General features: G+C 36.8%; 1 protein-coding gene across 2 annotated transcripts in view; it reads left to right on the forward strand.

The window, feature by feature from the left end:
• ZSWIM6 (zinc finger SWIM-type containing 6) overlaps window positions 1–20111 on the forward strand; it is a 241078-nt gene extending 220967 nt beyond the window's left edge. For both annotated transcript variants that reach the window (XM_077117253.1, XM_077117254.1), the window contains exons 9-14: window positions 1141–1401; window positions 9856–9991; window positions 13117–13274; window positions 13922–14085; window positions 15719–15800; window positions 17420–20111. In XM_077117253.1, coding sequence (XP_076973368.1) covers window positions 1141–1401; window positions 9856–9991; window positions 13117–13274; window positions 13922–14085; window positions 15719–15800; window positions 17420–18282 — 1664 coding nt within the window. In that variant the 3' untranslated portion in view covers window positions 18283–20111. The remainder of the gene's footprint in view (window positions 1–1140; window positions 1402–9855; window positions 9992–13116; window positions 13275–13921; window positions 14086–15718; window positions 15801–17419) is intronic.
• Window positions 20112–20962: the final 851 nt, after the last annotated feature.

Consider the following 20962-nt stretch of genomic DNA (forward strand, 5'->3'; position numbering starts at 1 on the left):
AAATGGGGTCTCTCGTGCATTTCAGAGCAGTATCTCCAAACCGGGAAAAGTCTAAGAGTTGACAGTTGGCAGTATGTGTCAAGAACCTTAAAAATGTTTATTTTCTTCTAACCAGTGATGCTACATCTAAAAACTTATTTGTGTTTAGGACTATTTTCTAATATAAAGCTATAAAATAAAAATGTACATCATAGCATTTAGATCAGAAAATTTAGTTTAGTTGCTTTTCTAACTTGTCTTTTCATTAAAGGTGACTTATTTAAACATTTTAGTCTATATTTAATAAAAGCATTAAATGCCAGCAGAACTGTTCTACAGCACACATTTAAGTGGTGTTTTGAAATTTTTCTCCTGCCTCTTGAGGCTTAAGAATCATCCCTCGAAAGGCTACCGAAGGGCAGTGGGTGGAGGTGAGGAAGAGAAGTAAGACTGTCCCACTGCTGCTGCCATGACTGGGTGAGGTGAGGGGATTAATTATCTTGCCCCTCCATAATTTCGCTTGTGATGGTTACCTTCATGTATTTGGGGTGACCCAGATTCTGTCAGGAGGGTCAAAGTTATGACTCTGAATTAGCTTGTTTGGGAGTTTGGTGGTTGAGGCTTGTTATAATTTCTGATAGAAGCCCCTTTAACAGAGACAAGAGAATGCTCAAAGAATCATTCTTGTTGTGATAACTGATAACTCTTGGATAACAAAAAAGGACCTGGAAATTAAGTTGCATATATTGTGTTTTATACCATTTTTATGATACATTTCACATTGCAATAAAAGTATGGAAACTTTTTTTAATGCCAGGCTTAAAAATTCATTATTACCGTCACCAATGTGATTTTTACTATTGTTTAGTTCAAAATTTTTACTCTTAAATATTCTTATCATCTCTTATTAATTTATAGTTTTCTTTGGTGATTTCATTTTTCAATGGGAGAAGAGTATTCTTAATATTCTATTCCCACTAATATAAACATTCCATCATTCATAGTCATTTTTAAAAAGATTCTGGAAAACTTTGTACTTTAAACCAAGAAACATGGTTTCAGGCCTACTTGGAATTAAGTCAGTTGTTCATTTAGAATAAATATTTGCACCTATCAGAGTACCTGCAAAATAATTTCTACTTCTTTTGTGGTGTTTCACAGAGAATATGGGACAGTGCAAATCTCTGGAATACCAGCATCTACCTGCACACAAGTTCTTAGAAGAAGGGGAATCCTATTTAACGCTGGCTGTGGAGGTAGCCCTGATAGGGCTGGGACAGCAACGCATCATGCCCGATGGGCTGTACACCCAAGAGAAGGTTTGCCGGAATGAGGAGCAGCTCATCTCTAAGCTTCAGGAAATTGAATTGGATGACACACTGGTGAAAATTTTTCGCAAGCAAGCAGTCTTCCTATTAGAAGGTAGCTCTATAAAGAAGTCTTCCATTTGTTTAGCCAATTTTATTAAGGCTATTGGGAGGACTGTTTGAATGCATTTAATATGGATAGTTGTCCTGATTGGTATGGTAATAGAGTTATAGGCATGTTCACTGTCATTTTTAAAAAAATAGTATCACTTAATAAAAAGGTACATATATTTAGATTTGTCTCACAATTGAGGTGATCATATAGGATAGCCTATTAGAAATCAGCCCATTTAATGCCACAGGCTTTGACAGGGACCATCTTTATTTAGGCTGTGTTGTTCCTGAGATAAATGCAGATTTGATATTGAGGGAGTTATTGTTGGTAACTGTTTTCCTATTTGCTTGACCAATTAAATAATAAAATGGAGATTGGTTAGCACTCTCTCAACTTACTGGCTCTTACATGATGTCTGGGTTTTGAATATGTAATTTGCACATACTGACAAAAAACTGAGGACTGCAAGAATAAATTTCCACTGCACTGATTAAATATTTCAGAGTATTCATTAGGCATAGATTCACCAAGTAAAAGTTGTATAGAATTTCTAAGGCAAATTATTATTAATTTTCTTCTTTTTTTTGTAAGATCAAGATCTAAAGGACTTTCCATAGTTTTGGTTGGCATTATTTTTTAGATTTTGTTTTAGTAAGGGTAAGTGTAATTAACATAGTAGCCTATTTTTTGTACAAATTTAGGTGGTGTCTGATAAAATTGCTTCTATCTCTCAAATACATCAGTGCTTTTCATTGCACTTTGTGATTGACAGGCTTGAAAGGTGAGGAACCTTCATCTTATATTCAGAACTTTTACAGATAGGAAAGTGGATGAGAAAAAAATTGCATTTCAAAATCTCTTTGTCCAAATTTAAAAATCTATTTGAAAGAAAATATTTATTGAATATATTGTAATTTATATAAAATTGTATGTATGTACATTATACATTGAATTTTAAAGAAAAAATATTCTTAAGGTAAAACCTGATTTAATAACATGTTTTTTTTTTGGTAGAAATTTTTCATAGTAATTTTTGGGAGTCCGTTCTTTAAGTTTTTTTTCTTCTAGAACTAAAAGCCCACTTTGGCAAGTTTCAAGAGTGCAAATTACATTTGTCTATCTCTTTTGAAACAGACAAAATCATTAGCCACAAATATTTTCTAAATGCCCTCTGTCACTGGCTTTTACAACTGGCTTGTAATTTCCAGTATAATAAAGGACAGTAAGAGGATGTGTGTTTTTAAAAAGTGATAGTGTTAAAGGGTGCAAGAGTAGTTCAGTGGTAGAATTCTCGTCTGCCATGCAGGAGACTTGGGTTCAATCACAGTCCATGCACTTCCCCCAAAACAAAACAAACTAACAAAAACCAAACAAAAATTCAACAAACAGTGCTGTAGTAATGAGATATTCACATGGGAAAATAATGACACATGACCCCCCACCATACTGCATGCAAAAAAGAAAGTGATAGTGTTGGATATCCATTTATTATTTGCCTTTGGCAGTGTCTTTATGTTCATTACTCATGAATATTTTTAACTTTGATTAATTAAATATTTTTAGTCTTTGATTAGTCCATTCCTCTCCAGTAAGTGATTTTATCAGAACTGGCCTGATGAGGAGTGTCCATTGTCTCTGTCCAACCTCCTTTCCTTTCCTTTCTCAGCCCTACTAGGCCAAGAAAGAGTGCTGGGTACAAGATAGGGAGCAATCCAAGGGGAGGCCAAGGGACCATTTCTAAAAACATCGCCACATAAGAGTTCTGTGAATGAGTGGAGTGCATAAAGTTCTTCATGCATTTACACTCTTCACTAATTTCTGGGAAAATTAGAAGACCCCAGGTATCTGAAACAAGGAAGCAGTAAGCCTATATCGTTAAATGTTAATTCTTCCCAGTCACAATATTAAATGGATCAGTTGGTATATTGGAACTGAGGAAACTTAGTGCTAAATCTCAGTTTTTCATTAGTCAGTGATTGCAATGGGGTCAGGATTATACTGATGCGTTTTTTTTTTTTAATAAAAGAAATTGTAGGCTTATAGAAAAATCATGCATGAAATACGGTACCATATACTAATTACTAACACATAGCATAGCATTAGTGTAGTACATTTGTTAAAATTAGAACAGTATTTTTATAATTGTGCTAACTATACTCAGTGGTTTACATTAGAGTTCACTGTGTTGTTCAATCCTATGGTGGTTGTTTTTTTTAATTCTAGTAACATATATACAACCTCAAATTTCCCCCTTTTAACCACATTCAAATATATAATTCCCCTTTTAACTACATTAACAGTGTTGTGCTACCATCACCATCATCCGTTACCAAAACTTTTCCATCAACCCAAATAGAAACCCTTTACAATTTAAGCATCAACTTCCCATTCCCTAGACCCATATACACACACCAGCCCCAGGTAACCTTATTCTGATTGCTTATTCTAATTATTTGTTACATTCAGATTATACAATGTTTGTCCTTTTTGTGTCTGGCTTTTTTTGTCAACATTTTATCTTCAGGGCTCATCTATGCCATCACATGCATCAGAATTTTTTCCCTTTTTATGGCTGGATATTATTCCATTGTATGTATATTCCAAATCTTGTTTATCCACTGATCTGTTGATGGACCCTTGGATTGCTTCCATGTTTTGGCCATTGTGAATAGTGCTGCTAGGAACATTGGTGTACAGATATCAGTTTGAGTCCCTCCTTTCACTGCTTTTGGTGGGTACATACCTAGAAGTGAGATTGCTATATCATATGTTAATTCTGTACTTCACTTTTTGAGGAACTGCCAAACTGTCTTCTACAGCAGCTGCACCATTTTACATTCTCCCAACGATGAATGAGACTTCCTATTTCTCCACATCCTTTCCAACACATGTAATTTTTCTTTTTTAAAATAATAGCCATTCTCGTGAGTATGAAATGCTATCTCATATTGGTATTGATTTATATCTCCTTAATGGCTAATGATGTTGAGCATCTTTTCATGTGCTTGTTGGCCATTTGTGTATCTTTTTCATAGAAATATCTATTCAAGTCTTCTGCCCATTTTAAAATTTGATTGTTTGTCATTTTATTGTTGACTTGTAGAATTTCTTTTTAGCTGGATATTTAACCCTTATCAGATATGTGGTTTCTAAATATTTTTCCTCATTGTATATGTTGTCATTTTACTTTCTCGATAAACTCCTTTGGTGAACAAGAATCTTTAATTTTTATGAGGTCCCATTCATCTATTTTTTTCTTTGTTTTTTGTGCTTTGGTTGTTAAGTCTAAGAAACTATTGCTTTGCACAGGTCCTGAAAATGCTTCCTTATTCTTTCTTCTTGGAATTTTATAGTTCTGGTTCTTATATATAGGTCTTTGATTTTGAGTTGATTTTTTGTATATGGTGTGACCTTCAGTCTTTGCATATGTACACCCAATTTCACCAGCCTATTTGTTGAAGAGGCTATTCTTTCCCAGTGGAGTAGACTTGGAACCCTTGTCAAAATTCAGTTGACCATAAATGTGAGGGTTGATTTTTAAACTCAATTTTATTCCATTGGTCTATATGTCTGCCCTTGGGTGGGCCACAGTGGCTCAGTGGCAGAGTTCTCGCCTGCTGTGCCAGTGACCCAGGTTTGATTCCCGGGGCCTGCCCATGTTAAAAAAAAAAAAAGATATATATATATCTCCTTCTACCATTACTATAAAGCCATTTCTTTGGCTTTGTCTGTAATATGTTTTAAGATCAGGAAGTGTGAATCCTCCAATTTCATCTTTTCAAGATGGCTTTGACTTTTCGAGGTCTCTTACCCTGCCATATACATTTGATGGTTGCCTTTTCCAGTTCTGCAAAGAATGCTACTGAGATTTTTATTGGAATCGTGTTGGATCTGTAAATCACTTTGGGTAGAATTGACGTTTTAACAATATTCAGTCTTCCAATCCATTAACACAAGATGTCCTTCCATTTATTTAAGTCTTTGATTTCTTTTAACAATGTTTTGCAGTTTTTGCATCCTTGTATTCTTGGTTAGATTTATTCCTAGATATTTTATTCTTTCAGTTGCTATTGTAAATGGACTTTTTTCTTTATTTGTTGTTTAGATTGTTCATTACTAGTACACTAGAAACACTGCTAATTTTTGGATGTCGATCTTATAGCCCACCAGTTTACTGAAATCATGTATTAGTTCTAGTAACTTTGTTGTGGATTTTCTAGGATTTTCTGCATATATGCTTATGTCAGCTGCAGGTAGGACAAGTTTGACTTCTTGGATACCTTTGATTTCTTTCTGTTGCCTAGTTGCTCTGGCTAGAACTTCCAGTTCAATGTTGGATAACAGTGGTGATGGTGGGCATCCTTGTCTTATTCCTTATATTAGAGAGAAAGCTTTCAGTCTTTCACCATTGAGTATAATCGTAGCCATGGGTTTTCCATAAATGCCCTTTATCATGTTGAGGAAGTTTCCTTCTATTCCAGGTTTTCTACGTGTTTTTATCAAGAAAGAGTGCTAGATTTTTGTCAAATGCCTTTTTTCCATCAGCTGGAAGTGATCATGTGTTTTTTTCCCTTTGTTTTATTAGTGTGGTGTATTACATTAATTGATTTAGTTATGTTGAAACACTCTTACATTAACCTGGGATAAATCTCTTGATCATGGTGTATAATTCTTTTTTTTTTTAAATATTTTTATTGCTAAATCTTCACACACATACATTCCATACATGGTATATAATCAGTGGTTCACAATATCATCACATAGTTGTGTGTTCATCACCATGAGCATTTTTTAGAACATTTGCATCACTCCAGGAAAAAAAAAAGTACATACCATACCCTTCACCGCTCCTCTCATTGACCACTAGTAGTTCTATCTATCCAATTTATTTTACCCTTTGTCCCCCCTATTATTTATTTATTCTTTATCCATATTTTTTTACCCATCTGTCCATACCCTGGATCAAAGGAGCAATAGACACAAAGTTTTCACAATCCCACAGTCACATTGTAAAAGTTACATCTTTTTACATTTATCTTCAAGAAGCAAGGCTGCTGCAACACAGCTCAACAGTTTCAGGTGCTTCCCTCCAGCCACTCCAATATACCATAAGCTAAAAAGGGATATCTATATAATGCATAAGAATAACCTCCACGATAACCTTGACTCTGTTTGAAATGTCTCAGCCACTGAAACTTTATTTTGTCTCATTTCTCTCCTCCCCCTTTTGGTCAAAAAGGCTTTCTCAATCTCTTGATGCTGGGTCCCACATTGCCAAGGAGCTTTCCATTCCTGGGAGTCATGTCCCATGTGGTGGTGGTGGTGGGGGGGGGGGGGCGGGGGAGGCAATGAGTTCACCTGCTGAGTTGGCTTAGAGAGAGAGGCCAAATATGAGCAATAAAAGGGGTTCTTTGGAGGTGACCCTTAGGCCCTAAAAGTATGCTTAGCCTATCATTTGCAGGAATAAGTTTCATAGGGGCGAACTCCGAAATCAAGGGCTCAGCTTATTGATTTGGTTGTCCTCACTGCTTGTGAGAATAACAGAAATTCTCCAAATGGGGAAGTTAACTATTCCCTCCTTCCTCCCCAGTCCCCCAAGAGGACTTTGCAAATACTTCTTTATTCCTATCCACTTTACTCTGGGTTTTATCAGGGCATAACACTAACCTGGACAGACCAACAAGATCTCACACCCTATTCAAAATTCCATATACTTGTGGTGTTCAACTAAACTGACTACACAAGTTAAATTCCAAAATGTACTACCCAAAATACAAATTTTGCACCATATAAACATCTCTCCCTTTGGTCACATACAGAAGTTGAAGTTTTAAAATATGGCCCATATCATCTTTTACTCTGTATTCTGTTTTATCTTGTCCTATCCAGATCAGTTTCATTCATATCTCTACTCAAAGTCTGATGACTTTTTAAACTTTTTAAACCATTCTTGTTTGGGATACTGCTGAACTTCATAGCTTCAGAGCACTAACTCTGAGTCTCAGGTGTCACATAAATACCCAGAGTTTTCGGGACGACCAGGTTATAAACAATTAGCTCAGTGTCACAGAATTTAGAAATAACAGTTACAACTCCTGAATATATGTGACTGTTGTAACAGCTTTCAATCTAGGGCCCTTTTGTGTATATTCTTTTAATGTGCTGTTGGATTTGCTTTAATAGTATTTCTTTGAGGATTTTGCATCTATATTAATAGAAGATATTGGTCTGTAATTTTCTTTTCTTGTGGTATTTTTATCTCCTCTGGTATGAGGGCGATGTTGGCCGTGTAGAATAAGACGGAGCATGTTCCCTCCTCTTCAATTTTTTGGAAGAGTTTGAACACAATTGGTGTTAAGTTTTCTTGAAATGATTGGTAAAATTGTTCCATGAAGCTATTTGGTCCTGGGCTTTTCTTTTGGGGCGGTTTTAGTTACTGATTTAATCTGTTTACCAGTTATTGGTTTGTTGAGATATTCTGTTTCTTCTTGAGTCCAGTGATTAGGTAGTTTGTGTGTTTCTAGGAATTTGTCCATTTCATCTAGATTATCTAACTTGTTGGCATTACAAGTGTTCCTTTTAATCCTTTTTATTTCTGAGGGATCAGTAGTAATATGTCCCCCTTTTTGTTTCTGATTTTAGTTATTTGTGCCCTCTTTTTTTCTTTGTCAATCTAGCTGGCTAAAAGTTTGTTGATTTTATCGATCGTTTCTAATAGCAACTTCTCGTTTTGTTGATTCTCTCTGTTTTTTTTTAATTCTTTATTTCATTTATCTTTGCTCTGCAGAGATTCTTAATTCACAAATAATTCTGTGATCTCAAGTTTATTGCTGTGTATGAGAACATGCTTTGCTTATTTGGAAGTATCATGGTAAAGTGTTAATTACATATCTTAAGTTCCATTCCTGGATTTCCCGGAATATTGAAAATAGATAACTTGGTGGTTTAAAGGGAAACATTGAAAGGAAGTGGAGGTGAAATTAAGAATCGGGAAAGATCTACTAATTGTCTATCATTGGTCCTTAAATAAAAGAGTGTTAGTCACACTTAAATGATTTGGCCTCATTATGTGAAATGAAAGTGAAAAAGTATACTGCTATTATCAGCTCGTGAAGAATATCAGAACACTTAAAACATTTAATAATTATTTAAAGAAGAGAAAAAAGTGAATACAACTGATAAAATTAGAAATCTAAAATGGAGTTTAGTTTGCCTCAGTTAAAAAAAATGTTTTTATGGGATTTTGTAAGTACTTAAATGATAAATAGTTCAAAAATCCTAACTAAAAAATAAAGCAATAGAAAAATAACCTCCATTAAAATTATCTGGAATGTATCCCCTTCCTACCTAGCAACCACTTCAGTAACTCCTCTTATTGCATTTCTTACATTTAAAACTCTTTTCCAATATGAATTTTCTCTTGGAAAACAATATATGTCCTTTGAGCAGTAGTGTCATGGTTCATAATTTTAGAAATCATGATAAAGATAATATTATGCAAAGGTGACACGGAAGCTAATTTATTAAACAGTTTATGGTAACTCAACCTCAGAGTATCTAACTAACCACTGTGGTTTCCCTTCATGTTTTATTTTTAAAGACTGTGTAGCCCTTCTTGGGCAGCATTCAGAGAAGCACACAGGGGAAGTCAGCCCTGCCACTATGCTTGTCATTGTTTACTAAGAAATGAATTTTGACAGTTTAAATGTAGTTTTACTTTTGATTTTGGCCTTCTGGAACCCCAGGTGTGGTAGATTTCTTGTTACTTTAATTTTTTCCCTCTTTTGTTACTTTAATTTTTTTCCTTTTGTCTGTGGTGGGTATCAAATGGTAATTATCTATTCTTTTATTATTAATCAGTTCTTTGGGAATTAATATATATTTCTGCTTATTAGAAGCAGCAGGGTTTAGTCTTTGTATTGAGAACTGTGGTTCCAAATCCTCCCCCATCCTTCACTCCAGCCTTAAAAGCAGAGCATTCGTTTCTGGAAACCTGGCTGGTGTGTGCCCATAAGACTGTTTGAGTCCAGGGGCAGGTTCTGAATTTAAGCTGTAGAGTCATCTGGGCATTTGTAAATCTGGATGCTCAGATGTCACACATTTAGAGAAAATGTTTCTTAAGTTCAATGTGGTTTTATGCTTCAGAGGTTTCCTTCCTCTTAGAAGTAAGTGTAATGTGAAAAAGCTCTGCTGCATACATCTCTGGTTCTCGTTTTAACAGTGATTCAGTTGGAGTGGGGGTAGAGGGCTCATGAAGTGATTTCTGTATTTGGTCCTTTACTCTGTATGATCTTTTTTGACTAAGAATTGTCTTCCTTTCTACTTTGTCACTTAGATTAAATTCTTAATTAAATTAACTTGTGTATAAAACTTTGTATAAATGTTAAAATGTACTTTATAGGAGGTGTTAGTTTAATTTTTAGAATATAAAATGTGTATGCTCTCTTCCCACAGCCGGACCATATAGTGGTTTAGGCGAAATAATTCATCGGGAGAGTGTTCCAATGCACACATTTGCCAAGTATCTCTTCACCTCTCTCCTACCTCATGATGCTGAATTGGCATACAAAATTGCACTGAGAGCAATGCGGTACGTATTCACAGCACAGCTGGGCAGAGGAAATCCAAATTCCCCTTTGGGAAAAATGGCTTTTTACTGACTTCTCATTCATTTTTGTTTCTTGAAGGCAGGAGAAAAGCTAAAGAAGCTATTTATTTATGCTGCTTGGATTGTTGTGATGTTGGCTTGTTGGCTTGTTTGGGTTTTAAAGAAAGGGAAAAATTATATCCTCACCTGCTGTCAAATTTCTATGCTCATCTTGGCTTTTTCCTGTTTTCTTTAAGTTAGAATTTGGAAATAGAGATCAATTTCAGGCCGCTTTTAATCACAAGGCAGCAGCAGTTGGAACCTTTCTAAATAATTCATTGTTTTTTTAAAATTAGATTTTACACAATTCAACTGAATATAATTGAGAGAGGCCTTTACACCTGCTGCAATTCCACACTTGTTCAGTAGTGCAAAGAAGACTACTGTGTCACTGAAAACACTTTTCTAACTGAGGATGAGAGAAGATGGGACATACGTATATAGTGTTAGAGGAGTCATTGGTAGGGCTTCAATATCTGCTCACCTCAGTTCTAGTTAATGTCATCTTCTCATCTGTTCCTCCTCCTCACTAATACCAATTAAAATATGTTATTCTCTGCCACGTTTTTATTTCTACTTTCGTTTTTACAGTTAATTCACCAAATAATTATTTTTGTCACAAATTTGTTCAAGGTGAATATTTTTTAATGGGTTCAAGATTATATTTTTCTACCTTATATGTAACCTACTTAACATCGAGGACCTGAAGTGAAGTGCTACTTTTCTTAAAACATTCCACCTTTTTTTTTTCTAATTAATAAAATACCCAAGAGTGCACAGGTGGTTCAGTGGTTAGAATGCCCACCCTCCATGCGAGAGACCCGGGTTCAATTCCTGGACCATGCACCCCCCCCAAAAAGAAATGGTGGCAGTAATTAATAAAAACCCCTATGCTTCTAATGGGAAGTTAGACTCCATTACAGACATCTGAAGACGAGATTGTATAGACCTAAAAGCTTGAGTTTGGTCGAGATTAGTTAGATCCCAAAAGAAGCTTTTCACCCAGAGCTTTTATGTCTGTAATCATTGTAGTGGATTAAAAATCAAATCCTTGCTGCAAATGACGGATACCCCTAAAAGTTACTCGATTAAGGAATATGAGTGTAGCAGCTTGTATCTGGCAGGAGACCTCTTTTTGATGCAGTGATTGGGTGTGTGTGTGAGAGAAGGAGGGAAAGAAAGAGAGCCTGTGTACACCTCTGTGTTTTAAGTCTTAAGGCTTTTAATTTGACATACTTTCCTTGACACTATGAAATCTCATTAATCTGTCAGAGAGACCCACTTATCTATTTTTAAAATGCCACAAAATAAATTAATAGCTTACATAAACAAAAGACCTCTACCAAAACTTTATACCACTTTATTTTAGAGCATGTTTTAGAGCTTATAGTTTCATGATAGCTGAAATGGAAATTGTCTATGAAGATGTATGCTCTGCTATATACTTATTTATATCCAACAAATTCTATTCCTTTTTAGAGGAAAGGATGCTAATATTATGATGCCACCAGGTGTTGTTGCTACTACCACTGGTAAAGTTTAAGGGTAAAAATAGCATAAGGTTTCTCTCTGGGTCAGGCTTATTTAAAGAAAGGCTGTTACTTTTCTAACACTCAGAAACTCATTTATATTCTCCCTTCATTGCTGCCAAGGTAGTTTCTCCACTGGGGATCTGAGTAGGGCACAGGGAAATTATTCCTCTGCCTTTGAACCCACCAGGACTACCCCAGCCAAAGGCCAGTTGTGGAGCTGCCATAGAAGGGAGATAATGTGACCGACCAGAGCATTTCAAGATAGTAAGGGGAGCAAAAAGAAAAAGAGAGATGTAGCAAGCTTACTTCTTAGTCCTTCTGAGTGTGCAGGCTGAGGAAGGATACCTTCAACGCTTATTTTCTCATCTTCCCAGGGTTGTTAACTAGTTTCCTTTATGGCAACTCTGGTAAGATCTGCCTGTGAATGCAGGGACATTCTGAGTTTTTAAAGAAAACTCAGTAGTAACTGTGCCAAAATCCAGACCTTACTACCTTCTGGTGCTAAGCATCCCTTTGTGCCTAGAAAAGAGCGAGGCATTTGGCTTACCAAACGCTCTTGGGTGGGGCATTGACACCAGTATCGCACTCTGATCCTGCTATCTACTCTCAGTCCCCACTCTTATCCCATGGTCCCTAATGCTGGTGTACTTGAGTTGAGGTCAATGTTGAGTGAAGGTCAGCTACTCCACTAATCTCTTTGGTATTTATATTTGGAGGAGATCACTGTGTATTTGCTTTGTTTTCGAATATTGTTCTTTATATGTCCATGTATTCTTTTTTAATTTTTGATTTTTGGCATGGGCAGGCTCTAGGAATTGAACCCGGGTTTCCAGCATGGCAGGTGAGAATTCTGCCACTGAGCCACCGTTGCCCGCCCTGTTCGTGTATTCTTAAAGGCAGATTGATTGAAATCAGAAATCACACTGAATTTATCTGTCATGGGACAGGTACTTTAATCAGTTGAATTCATCTTCCCTGATATGATTGATAGAGTATACTCTTAATTTCAAATTCCTGGGGCCACAAGAAACTAATTCTGCCAGAAGTATGAATGTAAGGAAGGGAGGTTATTTGTATTCTACTTCCCCCTCTTATTTTGTGTTTTAATAAGTAAGCTTATTCATCCGTTATCCTCTAATCCCTGACTATTGTAATATCGGTCTTAAATATTCACTCTCAGTTTCTGTTGATTTTTGTTCTTTAATGAGTGATAAGTTTCAAAAATTGTATTAAAAGTAGGAAAACGTGGGAACTTGTGTTTTGCAGCTCTTCGGTGTTACATATCTTCATTTCCCAGAAAATAGCAATTTTCTGAATGATGCTAAAGAAAGAAAATCTCTTAGGTTTGGGTGATGAGCAGTTAACAAGGTGACTTTAGCATGCAGAGTGTAGCCACACTAGCTCTTTCTGTACTTGAAGCCAGAACAATTTCTTCTAGAATCTGCACAGTCTCCTAGCTTCTTCCAGCTGATCCCCATGGCTAGGCTACTGGACAAACAATAACTAGGGGCCGCCTGCCTTGTCTTGTCGTTACAGGCTACTAGTATTGGAATCTACTGCTCCAACAGGAGACCTCACCCGCCCACACCACATTGCATCAGTTGTTCCCAACCGATACCCCCGTTGGTTCACTCTAAGCCACATAGAATCCCAACAGTGTGAGCTGGCATCCACCATGCTAACTGCAGCCAAAGGTACTGTATTGTCCCAAGGCCTCAAAATTATTTTGTTAGATTGACTTTTTATTTTTTTTAAGGGTGATGTTTGAGATCAAATTCTCAGTAGGATACTAAGGTCAGATAGGTTGTAAGGGATCCTTTTCTTTAGATACTGGTTTATGAGGCAAAACAGGTACTACTCATTTGAGCCTGTCATTTTCCTCATTTAACTGCATCATTAACTTGCTGCCAGCAGAATTCAGGTTAGTTACCATGCCAAGAAAATGTAAATGGTGGTTGAAATGCAGAAACAGCTTAAAAAGTCAGATTAAATTTTCTTCTTCCTGAAATAATCACAAAAAAATGCTGAAGTAGAAACTCTAGGGGAGCTGTTTGCTGTCTCACATTGGTCCTGGTTCATATGTTCATTTAGTCGTTGAGGGTGTGTCTCGGTCTTTCTTTTTTGTGAAACCGAGCTCCATAGACATTGCAGCAACTGTGGGGCACTTAGTTGTAACATCTGTGCCATCTGTGAACATTTCCAGTAAATTAACTTGTGCTTTATATTTTGTTTTGTTTCCTTTTTTCCTCCCTTTGTGTGTGTATGTGTGGGTGTGTGGTTGTATGGGTTTTTTGTTTCGTTTTGCTTTGGTTTGGTTTGGTCTTCCCTTGTTCATTTGCAGGAGATGTTCGGAGGCTGGAAACAGTATTAGAATCCATCCAGAAAAACATTCACTCCTCATCACACATCTTCAAGCTTGCCCAAGATGCATTTAAAATAGCAACTCTCATGGACAGTTTGCCAGACATCACTCTTTTGAAAGTGTCTCTGGAGCTGGGTCTGCAGGTACATGACTGGTGGTCTAGGGAAAGATTTGAAGACCTGGTCTTTGGGGCGCCAAGGATTACCAAATAAGGGCAACATCTCAGGATTGTTTTTGTTTGTTCAGATTTTGTTAATGTAGAAGAGTCTTCAGAGCAAGCATTGCATTTCAGAACTGTGGTCATTCCCAGCTGAACCAGGCTACCACCTGAAGTGCAGGGGCTATACACTTTAGAAGACCTATTAGTATCTTAAACAAGTCTTTTTCTCAGTTATGGCCTTAACAACACTGCTTCTCTTTTGAATGAGTGGAGAATTATTGCTAGCAATAGACTTAAAGAAAACGAGCATGTATAATAAAGATTCAGTTGCTAGGGTTAAATTGTTAGTGAAAGTATGAATTTTTATTTGTGTTTGCATTTTCACAATAAATGGGCAGTTCTAGCTCCTTTTTATAACCCTGAGAAAATTAGGTAAGGAAGAGTGATTAGATTAGGCCAGTGTCCTGTTTCAGCATAGCAACCTAGCCATGGTGACAGAGGTGAACTTCCTTATAGTGTTTGGATAGATTACCTAGAACTGAAAAGTTTGTATTTCTACTTTTTTTTTTTTTTACAGAATCTCGATTAACATTTGCTCTTTTTTCCCATAAAAAAGTGGTAAAAGAAATTATCTCCTAATTACTTCAAAAGTATAAAGAATAGAATGCCCTGATTTGATGATTAATCTGGTTCTTTAGTTATGAGTTCTTCCTTACAGTGATTAATAAATTTTAAAGAATTGGGTTACAGAAAAATGGTCTTAGCACTGCAACCTATACAGGAGATTGCATTCAAGCTATACAATGACATATTATAAAGTTTCTTTTTAAAAATAAATTCTTATTTGGCTTATTTTTGTTATCATTTGCCTTATGTTGAAGGTATGATGCAGAAAATCATTAACATGGCTTTCTGGTTATTTGGACTTCTGGATAGATGGAGATGACTGAGTGCTTATTCTCTTTTTCATTCTTTCCAGGATCCATCAGGGAACCCTTTAGGGCCTTTCTAAGCCTTTAGGAGCGTTATGTCAGGATGGATGTTCTGAATCATAAATAGTGGGAGAAGCAGGAAGAGGTGGATAATTTTATCTCAGGACCTCTTATTTAGAGAGTAAAAAATAAAATCAGATCACCAGTGATGCCAAAGATGATTTATTTCTGTAGATCTGTGGTTGTCTTCATATTACACCAGAAAATAGCAGCCAGAGATCAAAGAAATAACTAAACGTTTATTTAAAAATACTTTGTTTGCTGAGGGTTACTAGTCAGAGTTAATTCATGAGGAGCCTCAGAAATCTAGAACTATTTCATGTGTTAAATCTGGGGAAGAGATGAAGCCATGGACTGTAATTCAGTGCTCCAGGCCAGCCCTCTGATTTTGCAGATTTGAAATGAGCTTGAATGACTTGCCTAGGATACCACAGCTGCTCAGTGGGACCACCAAGATTAGGCTGCGTCAACACCAGCTAGGGGAGCCATGGACAAATCCAGACGCATACTCAGAGCTTTGCTCTAAATAAAGCTCTTTACCTTCCAGTAGTAGGGAGCATGCCTAAGTCAGTGCCATTAACTTAGGGTAATGTCGCAAAACATTCTGTTGTTTTGTCTTCATAGGTTATGCGAATGACACTGTCAACCTTAAATTGGCGACGGCGGGAGATGGTGAGGTGGCTGGTAACATGTGCTACTGAAGTTGGTAGGTAAACTCTGGAGGAGTAGCTTTCCCAAATATGTCTGGTGTGATTTAACTCATCGTTTACAGATATCTTTATTCTTTTGCCTTCATCTTTCTAAGACTCTTGCCTTTCTAGCAAAAGCTGCAGCGCCCCTCACCCGCCTTCGGTTTTACACACTTGCATGCTTCACCTTCCAAAACATGACATTTGTGGGCTCCAGCCTCTTGTTTAAAACGGAATAAGTCAACAAATAAACAACTCTTTGTTCTGTCACTCTTAAAGTGCTTTTATTAAGCTTTTGTGATAATCAGTTTCTAGTTGTATATAAAAGGATCCCAGAATGAAACCATGGTAAGTTGGAAAGCACTTTTGAAACTGTAACTTGAGACTGTGGGTCAGTGATTCAGTCCATTTTAATGAAAATTATTTAAAATGATCTAGTTGCCCTGAGTTTTCTCATCATCATCTAAGGGCATATATCATGGTATCCAGCAGATGAATGATGGCCACTGACTGTGACTCAGGACAGTTTACAGGTGTGTGAGAAATTGTAGCTAGCCGAATTAGACTTCCTGGTTGCCAATAAGCTACAGCCTCATGGAGCCCTTCAGCCAACTATTTCCTCTCTGCAGCAATAAATCAGTACTGAAGAAATCTGTACATTCCCAGCAACAGTACCAACACAAGCAAAAAGGGGGCTGTTTTAAATAAGTGTTGATAAATTATCTTTATTCCTGTTTGCACCAGAAAAAGGTGCAAACCTTTTGCTAAGAAGACACTGCCATCTCAGTGTTTGAATATTGATACAAAGCAGATACTGTAGAAAACAGTTTTCTTCCTATTTCCCTTTTATTAAGGTACAGTGGTTTGTTATTTTGGAAGAAGGAAAATTGGACTCAATATAAAAATTATGTTTAGATTATTGAAGTCATCTTTTAGTGTGAAGCACTATAAAGATAATACCAGTTCAAGAATTGCCTCACCTCTGCACCAAGATACACAATTTCTCTTTCAGAGAGTTAGCTCCTTCTCTTTAATGCATTCATTTTTAGGATTTTCTTACAGCTAAGGCTTGGTGGGTGTGTATAATTCAAATAGTTATTTTAAAGACTTTGTCAGTCATTTCCAACACCTGAATCATCTGTAGGTCTGCTTCTGTTGAAGTTTTTTCCTGGATTATAGGCCACATTTTTCTGCTTTTTTGTATGTTGAATAATTTTGTACTTTAACTTTAAATAAAAACACATGCACCACATTACTCCCTGTTTGACGAGGGTGGTAGTTTTTCTGGCTCAGATTTGGTAGTGGGTAACTGACAGGAGGCCCTAGTGAACTAGAATTCATTAGCAAAAACCATTGTCCGAAATGGTAAGCAGCATGGTGCAGATAACAGTTACCAAGAGAATTAATTGTTTATTACAGGAAGTTCATGTTCCCTTCAGACATTTCACTGAATAATAATCCATGACAACTTTATTCTAAAAGATTGCTCCCAGGCACATTGCCTTACAGGATTTTCTGACCTCACTCCTGTCCTGTTATGGTTAACAATGTAAGAATTGATTGTAAAAGTGGATATAAGGCAAGACCTTTGGGCAGCCTCCTTTTCAGTAAAAGGGCTTGTTTGTATTCCTTGCAGGTGTTTATGCCCTGGACAGCATCATGCAGAGCTGGTTTACGCTCTTTACTCCTACCGAGGCCACAAGCATCGTAGCGACCACTGTCATGTCCAACAGCACCATCGTCCGCCTCCACCTGGACTGCCACCAGCAGGAAAAGCTGGCCAGTAGTGCCCGGACACTTGCATTGCAGTGTGCCATGAAGGACCCTCAGAACTGTGCCCTCTCTGCGCTGACCCTGTGTGAGAAGGATCACATAGCTTTTGAGACGGCATACCAAATTGTTCTCGATGCTGCTACGACCGGCATGAGCTACACCCAGCTCTTCACAATTGCACGGTACATGGAGCACCGCGGGTACCCCATGAGGGCCTATAAGCTGGCCACCCTGGCCATGACCCATCTCAACCTGAGCTACAATCAGGACACACACCCTGCCATTAATGACGTTTTGTGGGCCTGTGCGCTCAGCCATTCCCTTGGTAAAAATGAGCTTGCAGCTATAATACCTCTGGTGGTCAAGAGTGTCAAGTGTGCAACGGTACTGTCAGACATTTTGCGCAGGTGTACTCTGACCACTCCTGGCATGGTGGGACTTCATGGAAGGAGGAACTCTGGTAAGCTCATGTCACTGGACAAAGCCCCCTTGAGGCAACTCTTGGATGCCACAATTGGGGCCTACATCAACACAACGCACTCACGTCTCACACACATCAGTCCTCGACACTATAGTGAGTTTATAGAGTTCCTCAGCAAGGCCCGAGAGACCTTCTTAATGGCGCATGATGGACACATTCAGTTTACACAGTTTATTGACAACCTGAAACAAATCTACAAAGGCAAAAAGAAACTGATGATGTTGGTTCGGGAGAGGTTTGGTTGATAGAACTTGTATGAATGGGGTGGGGGGTGGGGAGGGGAGGGATGGTTTGTTTTTACTTGAGCCTGCCTTTGTACCCTTTTTAACTTAAAGAACAGAGCCACACCGGTATTATATGTGTATAGTTATATTGCGTTTGCAGACTAAATTGTCATGTTGTGAAAGTTTGTGTGTTTTTAATTTTTTCCCTTTTTCTTTCTTTTTTCTTTCCTTTTATTTTATTTGCTTTTGTATGAGAGAGAGGTTATAAAGGTTTGGTTTACACTGAGTATATGTTGTCAAGTGGCAAAAGTCCACATAGCTCTCCTGTTTTCTGTATACGTTCACAGCCTCAAAAAAAATAATTGAAATGGCTTTAAAAACCAAACAAAACACCTCCATCCTGTGATAAGTACCTCGAATGGATTCAGCTTTACTCCTTTGTAACTCATCTTTACATTTTCAGCATATTAAACAAACCAACAAAACGAAATACTAGTAGTTAAAAGGCTGACCCACGTGGCTTTGCAGTGCTGTTCATCCGGAAGCATGGCACACAATGCTTGTGCATGTGGAAACTTAGCGACTGTCAACATACATTCTCAGGGATTTATCAAAAAAAAAATTAAAAAAAGAATGAGAGCATTTATTGTACTGTATATATATTATAGTATATGTCTGAATATTGAAAATATAACATTAACTAATTTATAAAAAATATTCTATGTAATGCAAAATACTTGAAGCTGCAGTAGCTTGGTTTTAAACAAAAACAAAAAAACTGAGAGAAAACCTATCAGAAGGACTAAGAGTGCGCCTTGCTTCAGGGTTGGCTCAGGCGGTGAACTTCATGCTGGGCATCTATGCAGAGCCACCTTTTGGATTGCATGGTTGGACTGAGGTCTACTGGGAGAAATATATATGTATATATATTTATACAGCTTATGTATACATATATATATGTGTACACACAGACACACACACACACCATCACCACCAACAACCACTACACCACACATGCTTGTAACAGGCACCAGAATAAAGAAGGACAACAAAATACACAGCCAGAGCAGCAAGCCTTAGCATTAAGAATATACAGTATGCCGGAACTGGGGTTTGTGCCTCCTAGCCTAGGAAACTTAAATATCCTTTTGACACAAAACACAAAACGTTTTCCAAAACAATTGACGTGATAACATTACGCCTTTGCAGTGAGCTAATAATAAGCTAAACTTTGTGCACAAATAACATTATATATATTATATATCTATTCTGCATAGGTATTTTGACTTTGTGCAGGACAGAACGTTGTGTAGGTATGACTGTTCTACTTTTCAGTTTTCTTTTTTTTTAAATATATTTTATTTTCTCTAGAATTACTCAAACAAAAGCAGCCTTCTATCTTGCCTTGTCTTAATGCTTTAAAATAACCAAACTGGAGATCTAACTACCAAACTGTTCATTATATTATTAAAAACCAACTTTGGTTACAGTATAGTGTCTTTACTTTAGCTGATGGTTCTGTAACCTTGTGCTTTTTAAAGCAGTTTTTATGTTTTGAGGTGCAAAAGTTGTCCAGTGTCTCTTGTTCCCTTCATTAGAGAACATGCTAGAGGTATGTTTGTAGGTATTTTTGTTTAGAAGAACTATTTCATGCGCTCCATTTTATTTATTATAATAGATAAAAAGAAAAAAAAGGTTGTACTTCATCACCCATGTAAACATGCTCATGAAGTTGAAAGTAATTAAGATTTGATACACTGATATCAATTTATTTATGTAACTAAATCACTGTTTTATAAACTTGTTAATGATCAACAATTTTTGTTTTGATTAAAATTAGTTTTTTGAAAGTTGATTCTGCCTCCTTTATGGTATATCTCTTATTACTCTTGAATTTGGTAATTAAAGACCTGGGCGTTACTACATCTCTTAAGTGGTTTAACAATATATTCATTCATCTAGTAAATATTTATGTACTCTTTCCCAGGCACTGTGCTAGGCCCTAGAGATATAATAGTGAAGAAAAACCAGTCGCTGGAGCTTAATGTCTCCTGAGTGGAGGAGACAGATGTAAATCAGATAACCACACGGATAAAATATGAGGCAGAAGAGCCAGTTTTTATTTATTCTGTACACTTGGTTGGTCTTCCCTAACTAACATGATAATTTAAGATGTTTAGGACTTGATATATTTAATAAATGCTAAGTTTGTAAGAGGTATTTTGGTGTGTGGTTTAAAAGGAAATTGTATTGAAAGAGGTAGATGCTACATGTACATTATAAGATTTGTCCCACCCCATCTCCATCAAAGATCTGTATGCAAAATGATGCAAATAAGTTTTTTAAAGCTACAATATTCTGAATACTTACTCCCTTGAAATATTTTAAAAGTTCTTCTTTGACATCCAAATGTCATTTGAAGTAGACTCCAAATGCCAAGAGGTTAAGTCAATAGGTAGAAGTTGAATAAATGAGTCCATGGTGACATTTTAAAATCTCATTAATGCCAAATAGAAATAAAACTCAAGACTATAAAAAAGGAATAAGGTTTGGTTCTTTTTTTGCAAGTTTGCTCTTGGTTTTATGAAAGTGGATACTGTCTAAGAACAAATATAAATTCATGTGGGTCCACTGAAACTCTGGGACGTTTCATAATTAAGTAGACTGCTAAAAACAAACAAGCCAGGGAGGGGCACTGCGA

The sequence above is a fragment of the Tamandua tetradactyla genome, chromosome 9 (assembly GCF_023851605.1).
Source record: "Tamandua tetradactyla isolate mTamTet1 chromosome 9, mTamTet1.pri, whole genome shotgun sequence".
Taxonomy (NCBI): Eukaryota; Metazoa; Chordata; class Mammalia; order Pilosa; family Myrmecophagidae; genus Tamandua; species Tamandua tetradactyla.